The sequence below is a fragment of the Pteropus alecto genome, unplaced genomic scaffold (assembly GCF_000325575.1).
Source record: "Pteropus alecto unplaced genomic scaffold, ASM32557v1 scaffold135, whole genome shotgun sequence".
Taxonomy (NCBI): Eukaryota; Metazoa; Chordata; class Mammalia; order Chiroptera; family Pteropodidae; genus Pteropus; species Pteropus alecto.
The window spans coordinates 2,328,238-2,356,003 of NW_006438076.1; the positions used below are offsets into that span (position 1 = coordinate 2,328,238).

The following is a 27,766-nucleotide window of genomic DNA, read 5'->3' on the forward strand; positions in this document are numbered from 1 at the left end:
CTCCGGTTAGGCAATGAATTATTCCAAGTAAATTAAGTGTATCGATTGCCTCCCCTTTCTGACACTTTGCAGATAGTGCTATCAAATCATGCTCCATGCAAGTGTCAGTTTTTGCCATGGACATCTGAAGGGGCGGGGGGGGGTGGGTGCAGTAAATATTCTTTTGAGTTTCTCAGTCTAATAAGTACTCGTGGAATATAATGGGACTTGAGGGACCAAGCGATGACATAGCCCTCTGATGAGACTGGCTGGTTAACTTAGAGGGCTTGCACACTCAGCTAATGAGAACAGGTGAGGGGTGTCTTCCCTTGTATTTTTCAGGTGATGACAGATCATGGGTATGGGTTGCATCTTACCTCTGGTCAATTTTCATATAAATGCAAGTGGATCAGAAAGAAGATGGGGCCAAGAATGTGGATAAAAGTTGTGAATCTATCACAATTCTGGGTAAACAATCAGACCATATACTTTATGAAGAGGAAGTAGCACAAAACTTTATAAACTATAAGGAGTCAGCTCTTTCAAGGTAAAGGCATGCATATTTTGTCTTGGGACTTGCTTCTTTGATGTTAATTTTTCTTCTCCATTATAATAATGAGACTCATACTTTTTTAAATAGTAAATTCTTAATCTAAAAGAAAAAAAATCTTTCTTCGTCTTATCTAGTTGGGTTGTCTTTTTCTGGCTGAAAACTGCCATATTAAGGCTGTTGAGGGTATTCTAAGAATGAATTGTTTAAAGATGAATAGTCTGGCCCAGATACTTAACAAATTGTACTATAAAGTATTATTTTATTCACATTAAAGGCCCTTATCACATACCGAAATACATAATGGATGAAAGGATATAATGTGCGAATTTGCTTTAAAATAATCCAGTGAGATGGAAGGGAGCTGGGAGAATAGATACCATAGAATTAGCCATGGCTTAGTCACTGTCACAGCTGGGTGGTGGCATACAGAAGTTATAACAACAGTAGTTCTCAAATATTAGCATGCATCAGAACTATCTGGAAGGCTGTTAAAACACAGGTAGCTAGGCCCCACCCTAGAGATTCTGATTCAGGAGGTCTGAGGTAGGGCCTGAAGATTTGCACTTCTAACAAGTTCTCAGGAGATGATAATGCTGATGGCCCAGGAACCCTACCACTGAGACCCACCTTATTATAACATAGTGTCTGTTATGTTAGGCTGGCCACAACAAAGCAAGATGGAGGAGAAGGAGTTTCTACCTCAGCATGCTTGTACTGTCAGACAGACAGCAGCAAATGGAGGCAACAGAAAAAGCACTGAACCATCAATTCAATTCAAATTGGACTGAGTTTGGGAAAAATTAATGTTGGTTTTTCTCATTTACTTTGAACCTATGTCCATGTAATTATTATGGAGTGTGCTAGCTTCTCAACTGGTTTACCATTAAGCAATATTTAAAAAGCAGGATTTCTAACTGTTCTCATAATACAAGAGTTGCAGTCAGGTTGTGATTTATACAGATTGACAGTACCGCTTCCCATATTTGCTTAAGATGTGGGTTCAGTTCAAAATGTATAGACAGAAATCTTTTCCTCCAGTCCTTCAGGTGCATCTAGTTCCAAAAGATGGATTTGGAACTTTGTGGATCCAGTTGGCTCTAAAGGCATCAGGTGATAAAAGAAAAGAATTTCCAACTTGAGACTGGATGGTCACAAGAAGGGCACAGGGACTTTCAGAGTAATTTTATTTCATTTAAACACCATTTAGTAAGCAATTGCTGTATGTTGAGCATTGAAATACACTCTGTGATATGCCAAAATAAATTTCACAAAATTATCCATTATCTTGAAGATCCCACATAAAGTTTGGAAGGTGGACATGTAAATAAATAATTATAATACAATAGTAATAGTTATATAATAAAAGATGATAAGAATGCTGTGGACCTAGATATAGATAAGCTGTTCCGTTTTGACTGAGAGGAAGAAGAGGTGAAGCAAACTTCTTTTGGAAAGATAGTTTAACTGATCCTGAGCAGTGAGCACCTGGTGGGAGAAGAAATAAAGATATGAAAGGAGAGAAAATAGTATGAGAATGGTATGGAAAGGTAAAAGTGGCTGATGCCTCTGATCAATAAAATATAATGTGAGAGGAATAAAGTGTGGGCTATGGAAGAGATGACTGCGATGGGACAGGGAAGATGTGTTTGTTTGACATGCGCTATGTGTCATGCTAAAAAGGTTATAATCCACCTCGGGGACCATTCGTGTTTTTAAGCTTGAGGAAGATATCACAGAACTGAATTTCAGACCAATGTGGTAGAACAGTGGGTTAGACAGTGGAGACGGGATTTGTTAGTCTGCAGACTAGGCAATGAGTTGAGGAGGCTATGAGTTCAGACAGAAAATGATGAAAACCTAGTCTAGGGCTCAGTAGTTCAGAATATATGGATAGGAGGCCCATTGCTACCATGTTAATTCAAGTTACGTGTGTGTGTGCATGTATATGCGTGTAAAGTTTTGAACATACACAAAGATAAATAACTTTATAAAGATAGGTAAATACAAAAGTTATTATGTAACTTTTATATCAATCTGTATATACTTATATAAGTTATATATTTATATAAGTTATTATATGGAAAGAGGGAAGAAATTGTAGAGGGAGAGAAAGCAGGAGAGAGGAAGGAAGGAAAAATACTATATGTAAAAACCAGAAAAGGGAAAGTAAAGTTTGTCATCCAGGATAAAGCTTACAGAGACTTCAAGTAAAATGCAGCTGCTCCCTCCCTGGCTGCTATAGAGGTTTCCTGATTTATAACATAGCTCTTAGGTGTGTGTATGTTTGTGTGGTGAGAGGGTTATAAAAAAGAATAATGGAGAAAAAAATAAATGCGGTATAATTTCTAACACTTTGAATACCACAAATGAGTCATAAACTGGTATTTCACTTTGTCTTCCAATATTTTCCACATAATCAGCCTATTCATATACACAAAAAGAGCACATGGCATATTCCGAAATGACACATGACTAGTTCCAAGCACCTAAGAGGGATGCTGAGGCTTACCTTCTGTGCCATCCCTGGAGCACAGATGAAGGTCCTGGCCTGTGTACTCAGCCAGCAATGAGACAAGGCATGGGGGCACTGCTACATCCTTTCATAACATTTTTCATATCTTTTCTTCTCTGTAAATTATACACTTTCCAGGCCTTTGCTGAGAGAGATAATGCCGCTCCCATGTGAATTGAATACCCAGTGCCCCGAATGCAGGAGTGTGTCAAGGCTAAACAGGTCTATTGTTCTTAAACAGTGCTGCAGGAGAATTGTCTCCTTGTGCAGAATGATGCTGAAGAGATAAAAATATCTTTCATTTCTATAGTGCTATGCATCTTAAAGTGTGTTCCACATTTTGCAGACTATATATAGGCTCAATTCATTACCCACCCCCATAAAATACAGCCAGAGCAATGGCAGGCACATGCCAGATGTTTGACAATGGTTTAATAACAGAGTGAAGAATAAGTTAAATTGGATTCAGACAACAGGAAATGGGATATGGGGCACTAGGTAAAACATTACCATTCATTCAACATTATATATTGAGTGCCTACTGCCTACCAGGGTGAGAGATGGGGAACAGCTGTGAACTAAAGCGGCATTGAGAAAGATGCACAATCAGAAAAATTTAACAGTCAAGTATGATTCCTGTTAAGATTGAGTTAAAATACAAAGTGTCATGGTCCTTGTTGCCTTTAAATAGAGTCTTTACAATTAGCCACTCTAGCATCAGCACTCCCGTACTTTAATAAAAGGTTTGCATCCAATACTATTATGTCTGTACAGTGAAAAAAAGCTGTTCTGGAACCTAGAATCCAGGCTGGATGTGGGCCATGGTTCTGGGGAAAATATGAAGAGGAGGGAACTCACAAGCTGAGAAAGTTGGGGAAAGACTGAGAGCACTTAGAGTAGGACGAACATGAACCAGTTCCAAAAAAGTCATAACCAGTGAAAGCAAAGGAGCCTATGCTGATTCCAGGACTCTCATTTAATTTCTTCTGGCTGGGGATCATCACTGGCAATAACAGGTCCCAACACTGAGGGCACTGGGGAAGCATTACCAAATGTCTCCAGACTGAGAGGTGAGCCCTCTGGAAAGGAGACACTAGGAATTTAGAATGTCGAGGCATCCCAGAGAGCCACTGTCTCTAGCTAGTCAATTTTATAAATGAAGAAAGCTATGTCCAGGTTCATTAAGTGACTACAAAAGTTGACTGTGTCCAGGCCAGAGCCCAGCTGAAAAGGCTCCCTATAACCCCTCACTCAAGCCTGGCCTGGGGTGAATGGGTGCTGCAGGCTCAAGCTACCCTTTGGGGGATGCTTCTGAAACCTGCATCCTTGGTTCTTGGGGCCCTTTCCCACTGACCAGAGTGAGCATGGCTTAAGGTCTTATAATCTACCTGCACAGATGTGAGCAAGAAATGTGGTTCAAATAAATGAAAAAGAAATAGCCTAGAAGATTGTGACTGCCCATGCCAGCCAGGCTGCCACCCTGGGGGGACCTCTGAAGACCATTTGGTCTCTGGAATTATCTGTAGCTTTGAGCCCTTATTAACTTATCCAGGATGGAGAGTCAGGTTACCCTGAAGTCCCAGGAGGGGCCTGTTCAAAATATGTTTAAATCTCCAGACAGGGAGGTTTTAACCAGCACTGGCAGGATATATGAAAAAAAAAAAAAGAAGAAGAAAGAAAGGAAATGTGGTTTATAATGTATCTGTGCAACAAATGTTGTGAAAAGGCATCAAATAGGAAATTCTCCGCTCACGATGACTGCCAATGGCAGCCTCCCCTTCTCTTTACTTGTGGCAGCGGTCCCTCTTCAACGCAGGGGCCATCATGAGCAGCGTGAGAGAGTGAGGAGGGCAGGCCAGCAGAACCACCAGACTAAAGGGTGGAGCCTGTGCTACTTCTCAGGACCTTCCCACAGGGCCTCAGACAAGTGGGCCAAGAAGGACCCAAACAGAGAGAATTCGACCTGACAAATGACCTTCAGGGCGATTTCTGTCCTATTAAAAAGCCAATGAGATAGTTCATAACTTTTTTTTCTATGAAGACATGTACATACGCTTTTTCCCAAATGAAGAACAAACTTTCCAAGAACAGGAATTGATGTATTCATTCCACACGTCTTTATTAAATATCCCCAAGGAGGCCTTTGCACAAATCGAAGGAATAAGAAATGTTACGGACAGTGGACAAACGGCCAAAGGAAGGTCACGGAAAAGTAGCAATGAGCCGGGTCTGCACGGTCTGTCTGAACTAGGGCATGCTCAGGGCCCTGAATAGCTCTACCCCCACACCCCTGCACCTAGACCCAGAACTCCGTGCCTCATTCTCTGTCCCAGACCTCAGAAAACTCTAGGGGCATGACTGCTACCAGGAGAGCAAACTTGGAAACTGTCCTGTGAAGACTTGCTCTTCTGAAACTTCTTGCCCAAGCGAGCAGCAGAATCTGGAGCCAATCTTCATGCTCTTGGCGACCGCACTCCTGCTTGCAGAGTAGAGTGGTTCAAAGGACACAGCACTTGTCATCGAAGGCCTGGGAAGGAGGGCTTGGGACTAGGTGAACTCGATCTCCTGGGCTACACGCCACGAGAAACGCTAGAGAAGATGCCACCTGCTGGTGAGGGACCCCGGTTTGCACGGTACGCGCATCCGAGACCTGGAGCCTGGATTTGCCGAGAATAGGAATTCGGGCGGTTTTTCAAGTTGCTGGTTTTCTGCTGTCTCTTTAGGGCTGTCACTTCCATGGGCGTGCCCAGACACCCGGTCCCCCGCGCGGTGCTGCGACCGCAGAGGTTCTCACCAAGTGTAGCGGTCTCTCCTCCCCTCCCTCCACTGCACTCCCCTTCCCACGCGGTGCTCTTCCCTTCCCTCCCCTCCCCTTCCCTCGCGGTGCTCTCCCCTCTCCTCTCCTCTCCTCCCCTCCCCTCGCAGCGCGCTCCCCTGCGCTCCCGTCCCCTACCTCCCCTGCCCTCCCCTCTCTGTTCCCGGGTCTAAGACTCTCAGCTCTTCTCCATCAGGTAGAGCCGTCCGTTCCTTGCGCCTCTCTCCTCCCTCCTCGCCGGGAACTGCGTGCAGGCCCCTTGCAGCGCCTGGAGGTTAATCGAGCCCCCGGAGGAGGTGAGGACCAGGACAAGCCCGGCGGAGGTGGCGGGGCCGCCGTCGGGGCTGGCGCCAGGGCCCGGCCGGCTGCGGGTCCTGCAGGTACCACTGTCGTTCTCGCTGCCCCACGTGGTGGCTGCCGAAGATTGCCGTGGTTTTTCCGGTCGTTTTAGAGGCAGGCAGCTCATCACTTAATCCAGGCTTTTACCTTCCCGACAGAAACCAGAGGCTGCAGGCAGGGGCGGAAAGGGTGGGGAAGGGAACAGGCCCAGACGGCGGGGGGTCATGAAGCCAATCTCTGAGACCAGCAGGAGATCGAGACAAGGTCTTTCCAACCTCGGACTCACACCAACCCTCTCCTGTCCAAGAGTACGTGGGGAGCGCACACGCTGTACGTGGACCTGATTTTCGTGTATTTGGTGTACGTTCACTGGCCTCGTAACTCTGGTTTTGTAATATTTCCCTCTGGGCCGAATTAAGCAAATCTGGGCCCCAGGACACTTAGGAATTAGCAACCAAAATTAAACAACAGCTTAAAAGATAAATGCTAAAATGTTAAAAGATAAAATGTTGCTTTATATGGCACAATCTCCATTCTAAATTCACAAGCCTTGGCCTTAGAAATCCTACCCAGATCTTAAATTTCTCCTTACCCTCCTAGGTTTAATGGAAGCAGCTACTAAAGTTACAGCACTATACATACCATTTTTTCACTCTTAATGTTATTTGGCGTATGTTGTTTAGAATTATTCATCTTTTGCATGTGTTTCTGATTTGCCACTTCTGTTTTGTTGTATTGTCTGTTATAACGAGTTGATGGACTAACGCTGCAGACACTGCTTCTGAACCTCCTTTGCTAATTCAGTTGATGAGGTGCTTCTTTTGGATCCTCTTAGTTTCTGTTGCTTGGTGTCCCGCCTCCGCCACCCCCCTCCCCCAAAGCTTGCTTACAGATTTCCATTTGATATGTTTAACAGCCTCTAAGGGATGCAGTTAAATAAACTATTACATTAAGAATAGAAAAGTCAACACAGCAGACACCTACTAATTTGTAGGCCTTTGATGTGAACCACCAGATGTCAGCTCCTACCAGCACACCCTTTGCCAGGTGCCCCCACAGCTCTCTTGTTCCTAAATGCCAACGGATACATCCACATGGAAACATGGAGTTATAATGTGCCTTGCAGTCAGCAGAGTTGCCAAAATACTAATGGAAGAAAGGCTAAGGGTTTCCCAAAAGACCTCCCCAAGGTCCAGTGACTGAAGAAAAGTAATGGTTGATTTTATAATTGAATGGCACAAATCGAGAGAGCATCTTTCATTTTCCTCCCTTTACTCATTACCACCCCTTTTGTATAATGCTGCATATTTTATACGTTGTTTTGTAACTGTCCTTATAGTTTGCATCTTATGTGTATACTCTACTTTCACACTAAATCATGAGTTCCTGAAGCCATGGTCTGTGCCTAGAATTTTATTTCCTCTGCTTATACCAGGCATATCTAAATGTCTATCAAGTAAACATACCTAGATAAATTCACTTTGACATCCTGGAAGAAATAGAGTTTGATTCCATCGTAGGTTTCATGACAGGTAAAAGACCTGAAGGTTCTTAGGAAGCAGTTGCATATGACCTTGGCCTCTCCTTCTGTATAGGATTCTCAGCACCTCTTGGAGAAAAGACAGAGAGTGGTGGAGCACTTGAGAGAGAGGCTGCAAATGCAAAAGACAGGCTGCTCCCCTATCCTTGGTAGGAAATGCACAAACCAGAATAATAATAATAAATGAGCATGTGTCAAAAACCTATGTAGTTTCCCTCTAGTTCCTTCATTTTGTTTTCTAGGAGTATCACAAAGCACACTGAGGTCCAGCCGTTCAGGTTTTATTACCTACCTACCCCTCCTAGGAAAGTCTCAAAAATGCAAAGCATGCTTGTCTCTTCCCCAACTCTGAGACTCCTGCTGCACACACTGGCCAGGTCCTTTCTGGGGAAAGATGCATCCTCCCTTGCCTCTTCCCTTCTCCCTTTCAGCCCAGTTTCCAGTCCCTTGTACAAGAGGGAGGCGTGCGTGTTTCAATGCGTGCACATGCATATAATCATCTTTAACTTCACTCCCGTTAAACAACATTACATCGTGTGGACAAAAAAAGTCACAGCTCCACTTGCTGTCCAAGGTGCCTTTTGGCCGTTAATGGTGGCAAAGCTGAATTCCCCACTATTTAGGGAAGAAAAAAAAAAAACACCCCGAAATAAAGAATAGAGCCCCTCCCCCCCCCTCTGTTTTGCATAGATCTCCTTTTCCAAGTGTTTCCTCTTTAATTATGACCCTCCCTCTCCCCTCCCCAGCTCCAGTGAAAGGAGCCCTTCTGTCACTGGTCCCTCGCTCGCTCGCTCGCTGGCGGTGGGAGGAGCCGGGAGGAAGCTGTGCGCCCGGGAGGCCGGGAGCGGAGATGGATCTGCTCCGAGAGGGGACGCTGCTGACGACCCCGGCTTCCCGAGGCGGCTAGAGACAGGCCACTTGTGTTGGCTGGCTGCAGAGACCGCAGACGCAAGAGCCCGAGGCCCCGGGGACCGACGGACGGCTGGTGGGCGACCCGGCGAGGACCGCGGCTCAGGCTGAGCCGGGAGAGCCGAGGAGGAGAAACTCACCGCGAGCCCAAGTTGCCCGCCGGCTCGCCCTCGCCGCGCCGAGGAATGAAACCTTTCCAGCTCCACCTGCTCCTCGTCTGCTTCTTCCTCTTCAGTCAAGGTAGGACCCATTCTCCTGGAGTTGCAGGGAAAGTGGCGGGGCCGTCAGGGCGCGGGAGGCAGAGCGAGGGAGGTGGGAGGCTTCGGAAACTCAGCTGATGGATGCGCCTCTCTTGCCCGGTCGAGATGCACTGACATTGCTCCTTTGCCTCTGAAAACGCAACAAAATGGTACTGTTTATTTCCTTCGAAAGGAAGGGACGTGGGGTGGGGGGTGACTTTCTCCTCTCACTTGTCAACATCCAGCTCAAACTCTTCAATGCAAATGAGTCCTTTTTGCCCCCAGTATGTTAATGAGGCAAGATTCGTGCCGCCCCGAACTTCTGGGCACCTCCTTTCCTTCAGACCCCGGCTGGAGAGGGAGCGAGCAGGGAAGGAGAGCTTTGTTTAGGTGGATTTTCGGCTCCGCTGAGGTCTGACTTGCATGAGTGTGTTTAAAAGCGAGTGTGTGCGTCGCACAGTTGCAAAAGGGGCTGCAATTACCGAATGTACCGTGGGGGTAATTTGCAGTGCTTGGGAAAAGCTTGTAAAGAGTTTCATTGAATTTAATCGAGTTCTCTGAATAAGACTGAATTCCAAGCCCTTCACAGCACTAGATTCAGAGTATAAAATAGAATTTCGCCCCTGGCGCTGATTGTTTCTTTTCTGCGGCCTGGCAGGGGCAGGGGAGCTGGTGGACCTTCAGAAAAGAACTTTGCCACCTCTGGGCTCCCTGCCACCCGGGCTGTGTGGGGCTGAGAGTGGCTGAGAGAGAGACAGAGAATTCGGGGAGGGATTATGGGTGCCTGCTTAGCCAAAGTCATCAGGAGTCACCTGTGGAATTGAGTTCGAAGGGGATAAATAAACCAGTTCCTTCCCACTCAATCTGAATGCCAGTGCTGCCTCTGCCATCTGAGGCAGCATTTGTGCCAGCCAGCACAACTCTGAGAGGGACAGGAATCTCAGAAAAATCAACAACAGAGCATGTCCATCTGTTGATTAAATGAAGGGTAAAAGTTTTCAGGAAAGCAGAGCACCACCATGGGTGGCTGGCTTTGCAAGCAAACAGCATGTCTCCCTTTCTTCGCCTGTCAGTCAGGGAGAATCCAATGTAAGCAAAATCCCAACCGCTTTCCTTACCTCTTCCACCGTACTGTGGCTCCTCCACATTTCCCCTTATCAAACTTTGCTTATGATCATCCTGATTAAACCCGAGCAGTGCTCCCCCCCCCGATGTGATTATGTTATACCCTGTATATAATTATAATGTTCACACATACACACACTCGCACTCATGTATTCATGAGTTGTGTGCACCTCACCAGGGCTCCCTACAGCAGCAGGAAGATAAATTGCCTTCCCCAGAGTTTTCAGGCTGAATGAATAAGAACTATCTCAGAACACCGTTATAGAAACAGTTTGGTTATATTGCCATTTGTGAGATTATCTTCTTTCTTGGATGTGTGCACGCTTGCTATGGACACACAACTACACACACACACACACACACATACACACACACACACACACATATATACACACTCACATATGCTCTTATTCTCCTGCACCTCTAAAAAGTTTGCATGTGGGCTTCCTGAAAGAAGGATCCAAGCGTTCTCCCTACACACAGGTCATGGAACCAGTAAACATCTTAATCAGCGTTTTGTGTTCTTTTGCGGCAAATCCACACAATTCTTCTTTAGCTTGGAATAAGAAGTCTATAGGTGCCTAAGTGCCTCTATGGCTGTCTGAATCATCAGCGCTATTTCTTAACTGCCTCATTTGAATATTTAAGTACTTTTCTATGGAGGTTAAATGCCCTGTTTCATCTCTCCTTAGCCCTGAGTGCACTAGGAAGAAACCACACCATCATGCAATTCTTAGTTCCTTGATTTTCCTGAGTGCTCTGAGTTTGACCAGCGCTGCCAACCTATCAAATGGTAGACGCATCATCCATGGGACTCCAAAACAGGTCTAAGGAAAGATGAGACCAAAGTGGATGCAGCCAGTCAGAATACCCTACATCATTGAGCTCTGTAGGTACCTTGAACAGCATCTGACTACAGGAAGTAAGGGTCAAGTGAGTTGACATTTTATGGACTTCATTGTGATAGATTCTCTTTTGACTTGAACTGTGGACATTTATTTTAATGCGGATATTGTTTTAAGTATTGTGAATTCCCCTGAGGAATCTATTTGACCCTTTACACATACATGCTTAATTCACATACTATGCCCAACCCCTACCTGATGCCCTATACTTATCAAATTATTGAATAGCATAATCACTTTCTGTGAGTCATGAGAGGACTAGCCCACAGGCTCTGCATGGCTCTGGCTGTCATCCCCCTGGCCGAGGTTGCATCCCCCCATGCCCCTGACTGAAGTTGCACCTCCCATTCCCCACAGAGCCACAGTCTGACCCCTACCTCCCGAAGGCTCTTCCTCCTGGGATGCTTTCCAAGGAAATGTGCAGAGACTCAGGGATGGCCCTCTACTCGGAGAAAACAAATGTCCAGGGTTCTATTTAGGGCCATATCTGGCACTCTGGCGATACATCCATCTGCCACCCGACACCCCTCGCAGTGGGAACCTGCGTGTCATCTTGCAGTTTCTGGAAACGCAATTCTCAAGCTTCCTGCTTCTGCTCCTCTTAGTTCTCATACAGAGGGAGTGAGTGCTCCAAACAGCGCTCTGAAGACTTTAATAACAAAACATTTAGGTAAACTCTTAAAGTCCTTTCCAATCATCTTTTCCCTCCTAATTTTTCAAATATTTATTCACCTTTACTTGTTTTCGTAACCTTTTAGAGAATGAAATTAAGGTATAATTAACTTCAGTAATATGTTGTGCCCCTATTCTTTTAAAGTTTGGGCTCTTCATGTAGATTGAGATTAAGTACTTATTTATCTTTCTGAAGGTGACTGTGGAAATGTCAAATCGCATGCCTCCCTTTTCTCCCTGCCAACCTGCCTGGGCCTGGCTCCCTGCAAGGAGATGGAGAGCTGTCGATGGGCTACTTGTGGGCTTCCCCTTGCTGGGGTTGCCTCCTCCCTGAGCTGTCAGGACTGCATGCTTTGTACAGAGAGGGATAATGTCACAGCACAATTTGCCTCCTGCAGAGAAGAGGCATGTTCTGCCCTGGGGTGAAAAGGAATCGATTCTCTTGTCATCCATAAACTTAGAACTTGCTTTATTTTTTCCCTTTACCATTTCAATTTGCCCACGATTTCCTTTCGTGCCCTCCTTCATCTTCAAGACCCATCCTATCCAGCCTGCACACCCACATCCTAAGTAGCTTTAGAGAAATAATGGGCTTGCAGGACTGGCGACTCCCTGCTGCCCACCGGATCTGGAGTTCCGAGACAGTCTAGGGAATGTGAGTGGCACAAGCTTGGTGCCTTTTACTTCGGACACTCTAGGAAAGGTGTTCTCTTCCCCGCTTTCTGGTGTTTTGCTTTAGCATTTCCAGAGTGTCCTGTCCTGCCTAGTAATTTCGTGGGTCTGAAAGTTCAAATTCTGGTGAAGCCCAGATCTCTCGTTGGGTTTACCTGTGTGCCATGCTGCTCTGAGCGTGTTGGGATGAAAGTGAGAACTTGCATTTACCTGTCAACGATATCCTGAGTTGAGGATTCATCTGGGATGTCATCCACCTATTGGGAAGAATCGAAGCAACTTGCTCTCCTGACTCGTTGGCAGGAATCACCAAAGAGGGCTGTCAGATATCTACCCCAGAGGTAGAGGTTCATGGTGACATAAATCTCCCAGGGAATGGAAGAGCATCAAGAAGACAGGAGGCTAAACTAGAGTGTGAGTGGAGGGAAGCAAGGAAAGGGAGGAACAAAGCAAGAGGCCGTAACTTGCAGAAGCTCCCTTGGGGAGCGGGGAAGGGCATCAGAAGATTACAGGAGCCCCTCAGAGGCGGCCAAAAGAACAAAGGGCATCCTAGAGGGTACAGGCTGAGAGGCGTTGGGAAAGGAAATTGGGAGTGAGCAGCAACTTTGGAAACGTTGATCCTTACCCAGAAATGTCATATGTAACAAAAGAAGAGGCAAGTAATAAGTATGATGCTTCCTCCCCCCTCTTCCAGCCCCTCAAGTGGTATGACGTCTTGTCTAGAGGAGAATCGCTTCTTTTGTGCTGGAAGGTCAATGCGCAGCTGCCAAGGGTGTGGGACCACTTCTTTCACTAATTTTCTGGGTGAAGGGAACTGGGATGTGTCTTTTGGGAAGGGGGGTGGTCACCGTGTCTGCCGCCCAGCAGGGAGTTCTCAGTTGCCAGCTAGACCAGTTGCAGAGGAAGAGAAACTCCCCAGGGGGAGAGAGGCATGGAGTTGGGTTAACACCTTCACACTGCACTTAGAGGACACCCCGGGGCCTCCATCCTGGGTTACAAAGGAGGATCTCACTGGGAACATGGCAGTGTGAGCTAGGCACAGGACCAAGGAGCTGTTCTGCCTGGAGTGCTTGTGTTGGTAGGAGCCAGGGCCAGCAGGAGACAGGGCGGAGCAGGGGATTAGGCCTGAAGATGCAATTTTTCTTTTTTGTTCAGCCCAGTGGGGGTGATTTAGGAGGCATTATATATTGCAGACCCAAAAAAGCACAAGAATAATCCAGAATGAATTCAAGAGATTTCAATAGCAAAATAATAACAATACTAATGATACCTTTGATTTGCAGAGTACTTTTCTTCCAAGGAGATAAAAAGATAAACTGTTTTGGAAACATGAACAAGGAAAAGAAAATTGCCGGTGATGGAGGAGTGGGGAGGAGGGCCAAGAGCATTCATTTTAGGGTGTCAGTGTAAATGGGGGGTGGAGAGGGAGTAATATGGTTACAAGCATCATTTTTCAGCTACAATCCTTATCCTTGTAAGATATTGAGATGACTTTTGGATGAAAACCTAGTGCAGGCATTTTAATCAGGGTCAACCTAGAAACAGTGAGGCACTGAATTCCTTCCTCCTGTGCCCGGAAGCAGGAACCCTCTAGTTTAGCAGTGCAGAGGATCCGAAAGATTGTGAGCGTGCTGGAATCCACACTCGGACAGCAGCTCTGACTTTAATGGTGGTTCTTGCAGCAGAGTGATTGGGCCCAACCTTACCTCAAGACCAGTGGACACCCCGGCATTCATAGAGCAGGAGCCAACTGGAGCAGCGGCTCTGAGGGTATCTGTTCCCTCAGGTTTCACAGCCCATGCGATCCCCAAGGGAGATCCATAAGGGAGTGAGGCTCAAAGCCAGCTAGTGTCTTGTGCCCTATTGGAATAGCTTTGCACGGAATTCCAAGTAGAATGGGATTTTTAACTCTATTTAGAGGGTGATACAGAGAGTCTACTGCATTGAGGCACAGTACTGCTCCATTTTCTTTTCCCCGGGGGAAAGCCAGATTTCACCCAGTTAGAGGTACATGTCAAATAAGAAGATAGGTACCTTACAAATCATTGGAATATTTCTTCCACATCCATGAAAATAATGCTATGTCCTGCTGTCTGCCAGAGCTTGCCCTTCCGCGTGTTCTCAGAAGCCACATTATTACTGTAGAGTAAGAACCACCACCACCACATTTAACAGTAACTTTTATTAACTTTCTGTTTCTAACCCACTGAGGGAGCTAGGGATGTTCCTTTTCCCCTTCTCTCAATGGTAAAATGAGTATTCTGGCTGTATACTTCCAGAAGTCAGTAAATGTCAATATTAGATAAGTGTTTCCATTATATCACTGCAATTAACATAAGCTGCTTGGAAACAAATGTCTTCCATAAGCATACAGTGTTTCCGTGAGTATACAGTCAACACCACTATGAGGATTAAATAAATGTCAGCTTTCCCTGGGTACATTGGTTACAAGTTAAAGCCATGGAAATAGTGTCCAGCATGTGTGAATCCTTCTACTTGCAAAGTTATTCTGTGGCAGCCCTGGCTGGAGCATAGAGAATGGGAGGTGGACACTCATCTATTTCCTTCCTGGAAATAAAGGCAAAGAAGAGGTGGGGGAAAGGCAAGGAAGTAGCCAAACACAGACACCTGCCCATATGCCATTGGGAGGTCTCTCTGGCAATCTAGAAGGCTTTCCATGTCCGTTCCAAGCCTCCTCCTATTCATGACCCCACTCTACACACACACACACACACACACACCCCACTTATTACTAAAGCGTAGTGATATCCAGAACTTAGAACAGATCTCAGCTCAGTCATTTTCTTCATGTGGGAGGTGATCTTTCATTCTGACCTTCTACCTGGCATTGGCGTCCTCATAGGAAAAGTGAAGTAGATTTACCTGAGGCCGTTTTTGGTTTTTTGTTGTTGTTGTTGTTCTTTGTATAGGTTTTTTTTTTTTTTTTTTTTTGGATAATCGACACCAACACTGCAAGGGCAGTTTTAAAAGGACATACCAAGATCAGGCTGTATTATCCAGATGGTTTGCCTACTTGGCTTACATTCATTGGATAGTTGTTGCAAGTTTACTTTCTTTCTAACTTAGACCTAGAAGACAGGAATTTGAAATCTGACACTGAGGGTTGCTGCCATGAAAACAAGACATCATTTTCACCCTTTCTCCCCAGGTGCTTTATAGATCTGGTGTCTCAAAGGGCCACATTTATTATTCCTTCTTTTGTGATCTAATAGCATTTCATGACACCAAAGCTCAGCCCTTGGCCACCTATCTAGCATTCACTGTGGGCCTACTATGTGATAGGCAGTATGCTAGGGGCTTTTAATGAATAGATGACTAAGGCCATATTTCTGCCCCAGGGGACATCTCAGTCTGTTCAGGGAGTGTACGCTTAGACTCACGGTGATAAGGGAGTTCAGAGAGCACCTGGAATGGCCAAGGGTATCAGGAAAGACTGCACAGAGGAAGTGACTTGAATTTAGAGGATGTCTGTGAGTTCTCCCAACGAAAAGACTGTTTCAGGCTGTACCTTAGAGTGCGTGTGAAGGCAAGAAGGCAGGGCACAATGTGACATGTTCAGAGCCATGGGTCCTGTGGGTAGCTGGAACGTTAGTGTGTTGAAGAGAGTAGGAGAGGAAGCTTGGGAAAGGTCAGCTAGTAAATGGTTGTAAATACCGTGCTAAAAGTTTTGAGGATAGATTATCAGAATTAATTTTATTATTAGTAGCTTATGGGTCTGTAGTCCTCCCTATACTATGAGTTCCATGAACTGACAAAAAAAGAAGAATCAACATGTTATTTATTCTTCTTGGTATTCCCTGTGTTTCACATGCAGACTTGAATGAAAATATACTCTCTTTTTCCAGCTCATCTTTCTTTATAGCTCTCATATAAAGGATGGAAAAGTGAACAATACAGTAACTATGGAGGAACTGATTTTAACTGTCAGTTTGTATTCCACAGGGAAGACAGAGAAGGGTGGTAGGTCTTAGATGTGTACTTAAGAGTGATGTGTCGGCTAAAAAATGTGGAAAGGAACATGCAACACACAGAAGCAGGCATGGCTGAGTCCACACTGGACTGTTAGTCTGATGGAGTCACTGAACAATGGGATTGGCCAGTTTCTAGGGCCCCTGGAAAGCTAGCCAGAGATGAAGACAGCCTAACAGTGAACCTGAATGGTAAACCAAAAAGAGAGACAAGGATAAGGATGAGATAAGCAAGAGATGCCTAGGGACATTTTGCCAATGATTTCTTTCCTGTTCTCAAGAGGAAGCTAAGCCACACTGGCTTTGGGAACAACAAGGTTTCAAGCTAAGTGGTTCTACTCAGGTGTTAGACATGTTTACAAAGCTCCAGTACCAACTAACCTTTCATTCTAGACTAAAGGATGTCATCAGACCTACCCATGTGTCCCACACTTCATCCTGTTCTAATTTCCCCATTAAGAAATGGTGGGGACCAGCAGGACAAGCTCAGTAGTGAAGCAAGAGCCTCCATCATTCTGCAAGAAATAAGACAGTGACATTTCCAAGACTGTCACAATCTAACCGTAGTTTCTAAGGCTGGCCCATTGAACAGTCTCCCACTGCTGGAAAACTAAGAGTGGAATTAGGCCCATCAAGAATGGAAGAGTCATTTCCTAAGAAATGGATTGGAGAGTAGATGAGAAGGCATCCAAACTCTCTCCAATTCCAAGATTTCCTAAATATTTCATATTAACAACAAGCTATTTATTTGGGATAATAAATTCCTGGAAGGTAGATGATATGTTATAGATCTCTTTCTCCAGCACCTTTTCTTGTAGATGCCAGGCAATTTTTTTGACTTGTTGTTGGTGATAGTAGTGGCAATAATATGTTCTTAGCACGATGATAGTTAGCACTATCTATAAAGCTTCACAACTTACAGAGTACCTTTCACAAACACTACTATATTTCATCACCGTGGTGGCAAGGAGAGGCGGCTAGCATCACTGCTGTACCTTCAGAAAAGTTATATTGCCTGACCAAAGTCATGCCAGTCTAGTTCACCTTTTTGTGTGCCTCGAGCTTCTCAAGATGCTGATAGATCCAGCTGCTCCAAATCATCAACTCTGAAAAATGCATGAGCAGATTCTAAGCTGTGGCATAAACTGAGTCGTGTTCTTGTAACTGGTGGGAATCCTCAGTGTCTAGGCATAGAAGAGCGTTTTAAGGGTGTGTATGAAAAGTGAGGAGCTGACCTTCGAGTAGTGGCCCCACACTGTAGCTCTCTCTCTCTCCTTAATTCCAGACTCTTTCTGAATTGGTTCTTTCATCTTTCTGGTTTAAGCTTTACCTGGAGGGTACAAGGTTTCCAGGCCACTCCTGCCCAGGGAAGTGACAGGCCAGCCTTTGGGGCTGAATAACAACAAGGAGATGTTGCTTCGGCAGCTTCTTTTGTGGCCATTCCGGAAAAAAAAAAAAAAAAAAAGCAAAGGCAGGGACTTTTTCTCTCTTAACTGGTTGATTAAAATATCCATTTCTTTTGTGTCCCTTGGTGCCTTGCACACTATCTGGCACACAGGAGGCTATGAATACATATTGAAATGTTGAGAAATAATGAAAGAAGGAGAAGAAGGCAGCACTTTTGACGTTACTACCATGTGCAGAGGAAAGAACCCAACTGTTTAAAGTGTGTTCTTGCCCTGTAGGAAGTTGCCGGACACCGACACCTGCCCACATGCCATTGGGAGGTTTCTCTGGCAATCTAGAAGCCTTTCCATGTCCATTCCAAAGCCTCACTCTTGAGTGAGGCCTTGAATGACCATTGGGTTGTCAGGGACACTGCCAAGAGAAACATCCTCTGGCAAGCCACCCACTCCTCAGTTTCAGAAACAATCGCGTCCTTCTGTTCTTCAATGCAATGTCAGTTCCCATTTCCGTCAGTCACTTGCAAATGCCACAGGTGACTCGGCTCTAGTGCAGCATGACAGTCCACCTGTCACCCTTGGCAGTGCTGGGAGCTATGACAACTTCAGAGTGACACTGGAGTCTGGCTGGTTCATCATGCAGGCATTTAGGAGACAGAACTGTGGAGCTCTCTCCTGGAGACCCATCCCAGATGCTGCACAAGAAGCGACTGCCACCCTTCCTTGCCTCACTGCCCTCCTTACAAAGAAAGAGCAACTGTCTGTTAATGTCCCAGTGGCTTTGTTCTCCACATCCTAGAACCTGTACTTTTCCACACCTCGTTTCGGTATGCTGGGTCTACCCCACACTCACAAGGAATGCCATTTCATTAGGGTGCTGGATTCTGAAGCCTTTTTCTTACATAGGACACTGCACCTGTATGAAGGGAGACTGCGGGGAGGGCCTATTTCTTTTCTTGAGACCCCATCAGGTAGGAGCTGCAGGAATGTTTTGGGATGTGAAACCAGGTGAACCCTGCAGTTCTTACATCTGCCTGATGGTGGCAGCAGCAGCGCTTGCAAAGCCCAGGAGTGCGCTGCCAGCCAGCAGCCCAGGGAGGGAGGTGCGCTCTGCGCGCCTGGGCCCTTTTCTGCCCCCGGCAGTGAGGCTGGGGCAGCTGAGCATGTGGCAGGGGTCAAGGAAGGGAGGAGCAGACCTTTCAGATGGCAGCAGCTTCCCTAGGAGGTTCTGTTTCTTTCTCCTCTTTCTGATGGATATGAGGGTGCCTGTGATAAAAGAGTGCCAAGAAGCAGGTGGGTATGAATAGAAATGCTTGAGAGGCTTGGGAGAGCTACAGAGAGAGTGAGCGAGAGACCTCAGCTAGCTGAGTTGGTTTCCCTGTGGCGAGCCATTTCCTGCGGTGGGTGATGTCTCTCTTTTGGGTGAGGACTGGGGTATCTTTCCCAGGAGGGTGGCTGCCAGCTGCAAAACCCCCATTCTCCCCAGCAAGCCCACTCCTAGGCCTGGGCCCACTGCCTTCCCTCAGGGGTTTTTGCCCTTTTACTGATCCGGAGCCAATATTATTGGCTCTCCCCTCATGCTGCAAAAACAAAACAAATAGATGCTGAAGTTACTCCCAATGTTCCCAGGAGGCTAAAGAGGTGCTTCTCTGCTTGCACTTCCGGACAGAAACAGGCATCATGTAAAATATTGCCATGGGCTGTGGCCCTGCGTTTGAAAGTGCGTCTTTCCAGGCAAGGACTCCAGGATTCGAGGCAGGCATTGCGCTCTGCAGGAGGGAAGGTGCAGGAGTCCTCCTGGCCCCAAGAACTCCTTCCACCTTCTTTTATCTCCTAGCAGGTGGCAGCTTGCCTTTTTCACCTTTTGAGAATTACAAGCAAGATTGGATCTAAGACCCCAGGCAGGATCCAGATACAGTATAAACTAAGATAGTGGGACATGGAATGAAGGCTGAGGCCATCGCTGGAGCAGTCTCCTCATCTTCTCTGTGTGGCCTGAATGGCTAGTAGTCATCGGACCTGAAGTCATCGGACATTGTTTGACTGTCTGATACATTTTGGTCACCGTGGGATTTTAGATAAAGTTTACTCAAACCTGAGCAGCCTCCCCACATCTGACTCACCATCGTAGTCTCCTGCTGGTTTCTTAGGAGCAAGGTGAGCTGCCACCCGCCAGTCTATCCATCCTCAAACTGTCTGTCTTCCTGGGGGTCCTAGATGTGTAGTGGAGTTGAAGAGAAGGTAGAATCATCTGTCTTTTTACTACAAGTTCCACTGGCAAATGGCAGGTGACATCTTGAGCAGCTCATGTCAGAGAAGAAAATTGTTTGCATAAGGTTTGAAAAATCTTATTTGAAATTGCAGGTTTGATGCTACACAGGTCAGAGAGGAAAAAAAATCAAACTGCATAATTTGAGAAGTTGCTAAAGATAATCTCTTCCCCAGATAAAGAGATGTGGTGTGTGCCCTTGGCTCTGCTGCCTCCCTGGCCCCTCGATCTGGCCACCTGCTCCCCTTTCTTTCGCAAGCACGACTTGCTTCTTGCTTTGGGTTCCCTCAGTAGAAAGCTGCGTGGAAAAAGGAGAAATGTGAGAACAGAAAAGAATCAAAACCCAGTCTCGTTGTGTTTCTCTCTCTACTACTACTACGCCTTATGGTTGATTTGGAACCAGCCATGGGAGGCCGGACTGGGGCCGATGGTCACGTCCTTTGCTGAGCTTTCCGTGTGTAGTCCCCCATTGAATCCTCATAGCTACCTGGTAAAGCAGGAGTGTCATACCCATCTGCAGATGAGAACTACTGACACTTAGGTTCTATAACTTGCCTGAAAGTCACATCACTGGCAAGTGATAGACTTGCCATTCAAATACGCGTATGTAGACCCCAAACCCCTTGCTGCTCATCCCTTCAGGAGGAATTCGGTCACAGAGATGCCTTAACAGCCATGTGGCTGTCAGGAAGCCGCAGGTACCCCTGGCCTGGCCTATGGTCCTCCACCTTCATAACGTATAGGGTTTGGGAAAAAGAGCTAATAGAAATAGAAAAAAAAAAATCATCTCTCCTAACACAAAAGCATGAATAAGAAATCTGAGAAGCTTTGCTACGTGGCGAGTGGCTGCTCTTTTCCTCCACAACCCAGCTCCAGTTGAGCTTAACATTTCGAAAGCCAAATGCTGATTTCCTAACCAGAATCCATTATCATCTAACTTTCCTTTGGTGGATTAAAAAAAAAAAAGTTAAACCCCATTCTGCTTGGGGAGAGGTTAGCCCAGTGTTAGCTGTGCTCTGTAAGAACAGAGCTACTCTACATGAAAAGGCATTCCAGGACATCAAAACCTTCCTTTTTGTCAAGTCTAGAATAGTAAAAATGTCGGGAGACCACATGGTTCTGAAATGATTAATAATGGTCGTTAGGGAGAAATAAAAAGACTCTTGGAATACAGAAGAGTCTGAATGCCATTCAGCCTCCAATGCTCCTCACTTTGGCTGCAGCTGGTACATCTTAACTTACATCAGAAATCATTTCTGAAGATGGCATGTACCTATCCGGGCCATGCTTAAATCATAATATTGCTTTAAAGATGGACACTCGTGATAAACTAGCAAAACATAAAAGTTCTTTGAAGTTTTCAAAGCTCCTTTAGATGGAATCAGAGGAATACAGAGGAAGAATGCGAGGCAGATAGATCTCCGAGTGGAAAACACGCAATTCCTTCTTTTTATTCCACAGCCTGAGCCCTTGAGAGGAACACGAGGTCACATCAGCAGTGCGCTGTCACCCGTGGCCAGGGCTCCCAGTGCACGCGGACGCCTATGTCTCTGGGCACGAGTTTTGCTTTGGGTTTCCCCTTCATCAAACCAGGGCAGCGATATTCAGCGATAGATTCCATACTTGATAGCTGCAATAAGTGGATGATGAACTGATCAGAATCAAGAAATGCCATCCAGAAAAACATATCACTTTCCTCCCCTGTTCTGCTAATATTCATAGGAAATCTACATTTCCCTCTCATTACCAACAGATATTTATTTTCTAAGATCTGTACCACTGAACTCTTGCCAAGGAGAAAAAATATTTATATTGCTGTTATTTTTTAAGTTCACTGGTCTTCGTCTTTGTATGTTGTCTACTTTCAACATTTAGGCAGTCAAGGCAGAGATCTTTATATCTTTCTTGGCATTTGTTACCATATGAACTGAAAACAATATTTTCTAATGCAAATATGAATATCCTTTACAACAAGCCTTTTTGCTCCTTGAATTTAACACAATTCAGAGTATTTGAATGTCCACCAGGCATAGGGCCTGGAGGTCACTAGTCCCTTCTCAGTAAATATCAAGATGCTTTAGAACAACTCCTTAACAGAGACTTGTCTAAAGAAAGAAGACAAGCTCCGGGGGAGGGAGGGACGCTCATTTTCTGGCATTCTACCCCCCATATCCATTCTGCCCCTTCCCACACACTGCCCAGGCCTCACCTCCATGTGGGGGTTACATAGGGGCGCTGATTCCCGGCACATTCAAAAATCTGCATATAACTTCTGACTTCCCCAAAACTTAGTAGTCCCTCCATATCTACAGGGGATTGGTTCTAGGACCGCCCCTCCCCGCCCCATGGATATCGAAATGCTGTCAAACAGTGCATATAGTCGGCCCTCCACATCCAGATTGGAAACAGTACAGGTATTGAAAAGGAATCCATGTCTAAGTGGATTTGCACAGTTCTCACCTATGCTGTGCAAAGGTCAACTCTGCCGCTTACGTTAAGTAGGGCCATGCAAGGGGCCTAAGCACAATTTTTAACCAGAAGAGTTAAGGTGACTCATGGGAGCTGCTGCTGAGAGTTTTCATGTCACATTGTCCAAAGGTGACTCGCACAGTGTGAGTGAACTCAGGAATTACCATGGGAAACTAAACATGTGATAAGGCCAAAAACATACAGTTTGGAATGTGATGGCTTTGCCTGTCTGTCATTGACATCACTGCCTCCCTCACAACTGAGAAGAACTCTGAGAATTATTCCTTTCCGCGTGACTCTCAGCCCTGTCCCTCCTGGGAGAGCCTGGGAACGCCACGTGGTCATCTGTGCTGATAGGGAAGATTGTAGCTAAAGCGACCATAGATTTTCTTCCACTGGCCCTTCAGCATGTTTATTTTAAAATCAACGCTGTACACCAGAGATGCTCACGTCCATAAAGGATGGATTTTCTGCTTTGCACAGTGAAAAGATTCAGAATGTATATAGTAATGTACTCCGAGAATTCATGTTCTAGTTTTAAAAAACCTTCAAGGTCAATACAACCACAGATATTGATATTCACTTCATTGTCAACTGGGCTCTGCTAGCTGCTTACTGTCATTTTATTTTTCAATCCCCCCCACCGCCAAAAAAAAAAAAAAAAGATATTCTCATCACTAGGCCTCTGGGCCTCTTTCTTCAACCCAAACTGCCAATGGGAAACCCACTGCAGGAGCTGATGAATGAGAGGAGGAGAAGGGAGGGAAGAGCTGGAGCCAGCACCCAGGGGCTGCTGTGTGCACACTATGCACTCTCCCAGGTGTCTGAATGACAGCATAGTGTGATAGCAGAGAGGAAGGGGAAGAGAGGCACAGGTGTGTGGCTGTCTCACTAGTGGGGAGAGACAGAAGGACTGGCAGAAAGATTGAGCAGGCTGAGACGAGTGTGGGAGACAAACATTCTAGCCTCCCAGAGGTCGTAAGACTAGAGGGTTTAGAGCAGCAGCTTTAACTTGCCCCGGTCCAGATGGGGAACATGAAGGCACACTCATCACACATGAGGTTTTGATGTTTTCATTCATCAGTGAAATACTCGAGTCGCTTAGCCAGGAGGATAGCCAGATGTGTCAGATTCGGGCACAGAGGTCTCTGTCATTAGACGGTTGTGTGTTCCTTTGATGGCATCCCAGCACATACAGGATAAAGATCCTCAGGCTGGAGGTCTGGCCTCTCTCCTCCCCACAATCACGCACAGCCTGCACTCCAGCCAAACCAAGCTGCTGACATCTCCAAGTGTGTTCTGCTCCCTCACGATTACCACCACGCACATCCTGCTGTGCGGCCCAGTTCCTAACAGACCAAGGACCCATGCCAGTCCGCGGCCCAGGAGTTGTGGACCTTTGCTCTAAAGGACCTCCCCTCCCCACCATGTTAGTCCCGCTGACTTCTACCCTAAGGACCAGCTCACTTTGCCTCCTAGAGAAAGTTTCCCTGACCTTTCTCTCACAAGCAAATTTAAATGCCCTTTCTCCCTCCTTCCACAGCCCCCTGTGGAAACCCCTTGAGTGCTCGTCACAGTCTATTGACTTAACATAAGTGGTTTTTTTCCTACCTGTCTTCCCTTCTAGAGCTATGATCAGGTTTGTGCAGCTCCTCTCTTGGACATGGGTACATAGTCGACACGTGACCAATGTTTCTAATGCAGGCAAAGACTGTAACATGTCAGTGATTCAGTGATTCTACCTTCTGTTGCCTGGCACTTCGCGTGCCAACCCATGAAAGTGCTTGATCGGAGGATATACTCTGCTTATCATTATTACTGCCTTCTGGAACTAGAGTGCCTGTGAGCACCAAGTATTCCTTGGGGGAAAGGTGATAGTAATGTAATCCCTCCTTGCATTCTATAGTACTTTATGCTTTCCAGAACCCTCCCACATGTATTATGATCAACTCTTATCCTCGCTTTTAAAAATTAGGAAATGTGACCAAGTTTTATTAAGTGGCCTCTCTAAAGTCACACAGGTAGTAAGTGTGAAAGTTGAGATGAAAACCCAAGAGTTCCAAATCCAAGCCCAGGTTCTTCCCCTCCCCCTCCTCCACATCTTCTTGGCCCCCCAAGGAGTAAGTACGTAGAGAGTGCTTGGTGAGCAGGCCTGGTCATCATGCAGAGCATGGCAGGGTAAGTGCCTCCTTTAGAAATGGGATAGCAGCTTATGAGGGGAGCTCGGGCAAGGCTTCTGATCAAGTGGCGATGGCCAGTTCCCACTAACACACAAGGGTCCCTGTGCAGAGGCTGAGGTAAAACTGCTCTTGACTGGGGCTCTCTCTTGTAAATGGAGCATAATAAAGAGAACATAACAACTCCATTGCAGTGAGGACTTAACAGTACCTGGCAGTGGCCTGAAAGCTCCTCCCGGAGCAGCCCTTCCTGTGTGTGTTGGCCATGACCCTCCCCACAATGCATCTGCCATAAAGTGTCAGTCTGTAAGCCAAGGAAGGACTTATTAAGGGTCCAGAGTACCCACTACAACTTGTCACCCTTCAAGCCTGTGACACAGAGGCCAGGAGGCCATTTACTGTGCCTGTGGCAAGGCCCTCATATGCAAAAGGGACTCGGGCTTCCTCTCCCACCTGCCTCACAAAGTGGTTATGTATTGAGGAGTACTTTAAAGCACTTTGAAGGGATATACAGAGGTGAGGCGTTTGCGGCCATCCAGTTCAGTGTTTCCAGATGTGGTGAGCTGGTGCCTGGTGCTTAAGGTCAGCGTAGATCTGCCCAGCATCCCCAGTCTCTTTTCAAGGCAAGGTCCTGTGCGACCTTCTGCGAGAGCAGGTGAAGCCATGCATGCTTTCTCAGCAGGGTTCATCGGGAAAATTCAACTCAAATGCCAAAAAGGCGCTCATTGTGTTAATGAATTAAATTATTTCCTATGCATCTAAAATGGTGCTAGTTATGTGCTATCCTTGGGAGAAGGGAAAAAAAACTATTATTTTCTGGGTTCCCTGGTTCAGGAGAGAAACCTCAGTTGAGAAAGGCTGCATGGACACTATATTAGTTTCCCATGGCTGATGTACAAATTACCACAAACTTCAGTGGCTTAAAATAACACATATATATTATAGTATTGTTCTGGAGGCTAGATATCTAGAATGAGTCTCATTGGGCTGAAGTCAAGGTGTGAGCAGCGCTGGTTCTTTTTGGAGGCTTCAGGGGACAACCTGTTTCTTCGCCTCTTCCGCTTCCAGGAGCAGGCCACCTGCTTTCCTTGGTTTACAGCTCCTTCCTGGCATCACTCCAACCTCTCGCTTCTGCCATCACATCCACTATTGCTGGCCCTGACCTTGAACCTCCCACCTCTCCTTTATACAGATCCTTGTGATGAGAGCAGGCCCACTGAGATAATCCAGGATCATCTCCCACCTCAGGATTTTTTATCATGTGTGCAAAGTCTTTTTTGTCTTGTAGGGTAATGTATTCAAAGATCAAGACATGAATGTCTTCAGGGCTCCTTATTCTGCGTGCCACAAGGACCGCAGACAAAAGGGAGCTGGCAGCCCCTCCTTCTCTCACAATAAAATGCAGACATTCCTATCCACCTCTCTGCGTGAGAGATTTTTGCCTGAGTCTCCCCATCTATAAGTTAGAGAGAATGATCTTCCTCCCATTATATTTACGAGGTACTTTGGGGTTAACAAGTAAAAGATGCTGAGTATGAAATGGTTATTATAATATTATACTATGACTCAGTATCAGTTATGCTTACATTAATCAATGGAGTTCTACTAGATGCAACTATCATTCGGTCCCCTGGGGGAGAAATTTGGGGAACCATCTATTGGAGTCTGTAGTTAAACCTCACTAAATGATTCTTAATAGCGATTTACTTTGGCTTCATTAGCATGGAGTATGGAAACTCTCCTTTAAAACACCACATAGCCCGGCCTCCTCCTGTCTTTTGTGTAATTGAAATGAAACAGAGATAAGTAACAACAATAGTATAAAACAAAGGACAAATGAGCACTGTGCTTTTCTACATGTGATTTGCTGTCAGGCAAGAGGTTTACCTGCACTTTCATTTTCTCTCTTTGTCTCTGAACGTGGTTGAATTTCTGAACTTTGAAGATCTGCCTGGGAAGGGGGCACGAGAAGGTGGGTATAAACAGTGTGTGGAAGTGAACCTGGGTTGCAGACTCAAGGATGAGTTTGTATGTCTTGCCACGTGCCAAAACAAAGGAGACTGTATCTGGTGATAGTATTAGACCCCACTTTAAGTCATTTAGGCCTTAAGATTCAGTTGATGTACTTTAAAAACTTTACGAAGTCTCCCTCAGGTTAGAGAAGATTTAAGAAATTAGGAAGCTTAGCCCCTCTCCATCCACGCTACGGATGCATCAAGATTCCATAGAAGGCTTGGGACTGTTAGGTGAACAGCGAGGGCCAGAGTAACTGACTCTGTTCCAGGCCAACCCCAAGGACCTGCATAAGTGGCAACATGTGAGGCCCCCAAATGGGCCTCTGAGTCTGCCCCCATCCCACATTCACCCCCAAAATCCACCACAACTATGTTCCGGAAGTCCAGTAAGAGACACAATCAGTGGACAACGATAGCATCTTTATAAAGGTTCGTGAAATATCCAACCCTGGAAGAGCCTGAGTTGAGAAAAGGTTATGGTGCTGCTAAATAGTCCCAGGGGGAGCATCACAACCAGCTCTGGGCCTTGGGGCTCTGGGGAATTCAAGAAGAAAGACAAGCCCTGAGAGTGATTATAATCCCATTATGCAGAGCTCCCCTGATTTATTTCTTCATATGGATGAATTTGTATATATTTGCATTTTGTTCTATTTGATAATATGCATAGACTTCAAATTGAAAGGACTTGAATAGATTTGAATATTAATTAGGCGTTTTGCCATCCCTGGCAGAGTCCCCGAGCCAGGGAGTGTGTGGTGCAGAAGCTCAGAAATCTCCTTGGGCACCAGTGCTGCCAGGTACCACCACCAGAGACCCAGGGCCAGAAAAGGGACACCCTCTGGGGTGGAGATAGAGACTTCCCCAGCAGCTACCGGACATCAAGCCTGGAGCCTACTCCACAAAGGGGACGCATTGAAAACAGCCCCCCAAGCCTGTGTGGTTTGAGGTCTCCTCAGACATCCAGATACGTAGTTTCAACAATGCCATAAAGGGCAAGATGTTTTTCCACGTTAAGAAAGCCTAACTGCCTTCCCCTCATAGACTTGGGTAGCAAGGGGCAGAGTCACATTTCAACCAGACAGGTAGAGGTGTGTGTAGTTCTTCCTCAGTGATCGAGGAAGGTAATGGACCATCTTCTTCCTGGAGTTCTCTAGCTATAGCATGTATAACACCTCCTGGTTATT

The 27,766-nt window shown here is 45.9% G+C and overlaps 1 protein-coding gene across 2 annotated transcripts in view; it reads left to right on the forward strand.

Annotated features, from left to right (window-relative positions):
• Positions 1-8,484: 8,484 nt before the first annotated feature.
• The window catches only part of KIRREL3 (kirre like nephrin family adhesion molecule 3), a 528,183-nt gene continuing 508,901 nt past the window's right edge, over positions 8,485-27,766 (forward strand). For both annotated transcript variants that reach the window (XM_015592001.1, XM_006915190.1), the window contains exon 1: positions 8,485-8,887. In XM_015592001.1, coding sequence (XP_015447487.1) covers positions 8,833-8,887 — 55 coding nt within the window. In that variant the 5' untranslated portion in view covers positions 8,485-8,832. The remainder of the gene's footprint in view (positions 8,888-27,766) is intronic.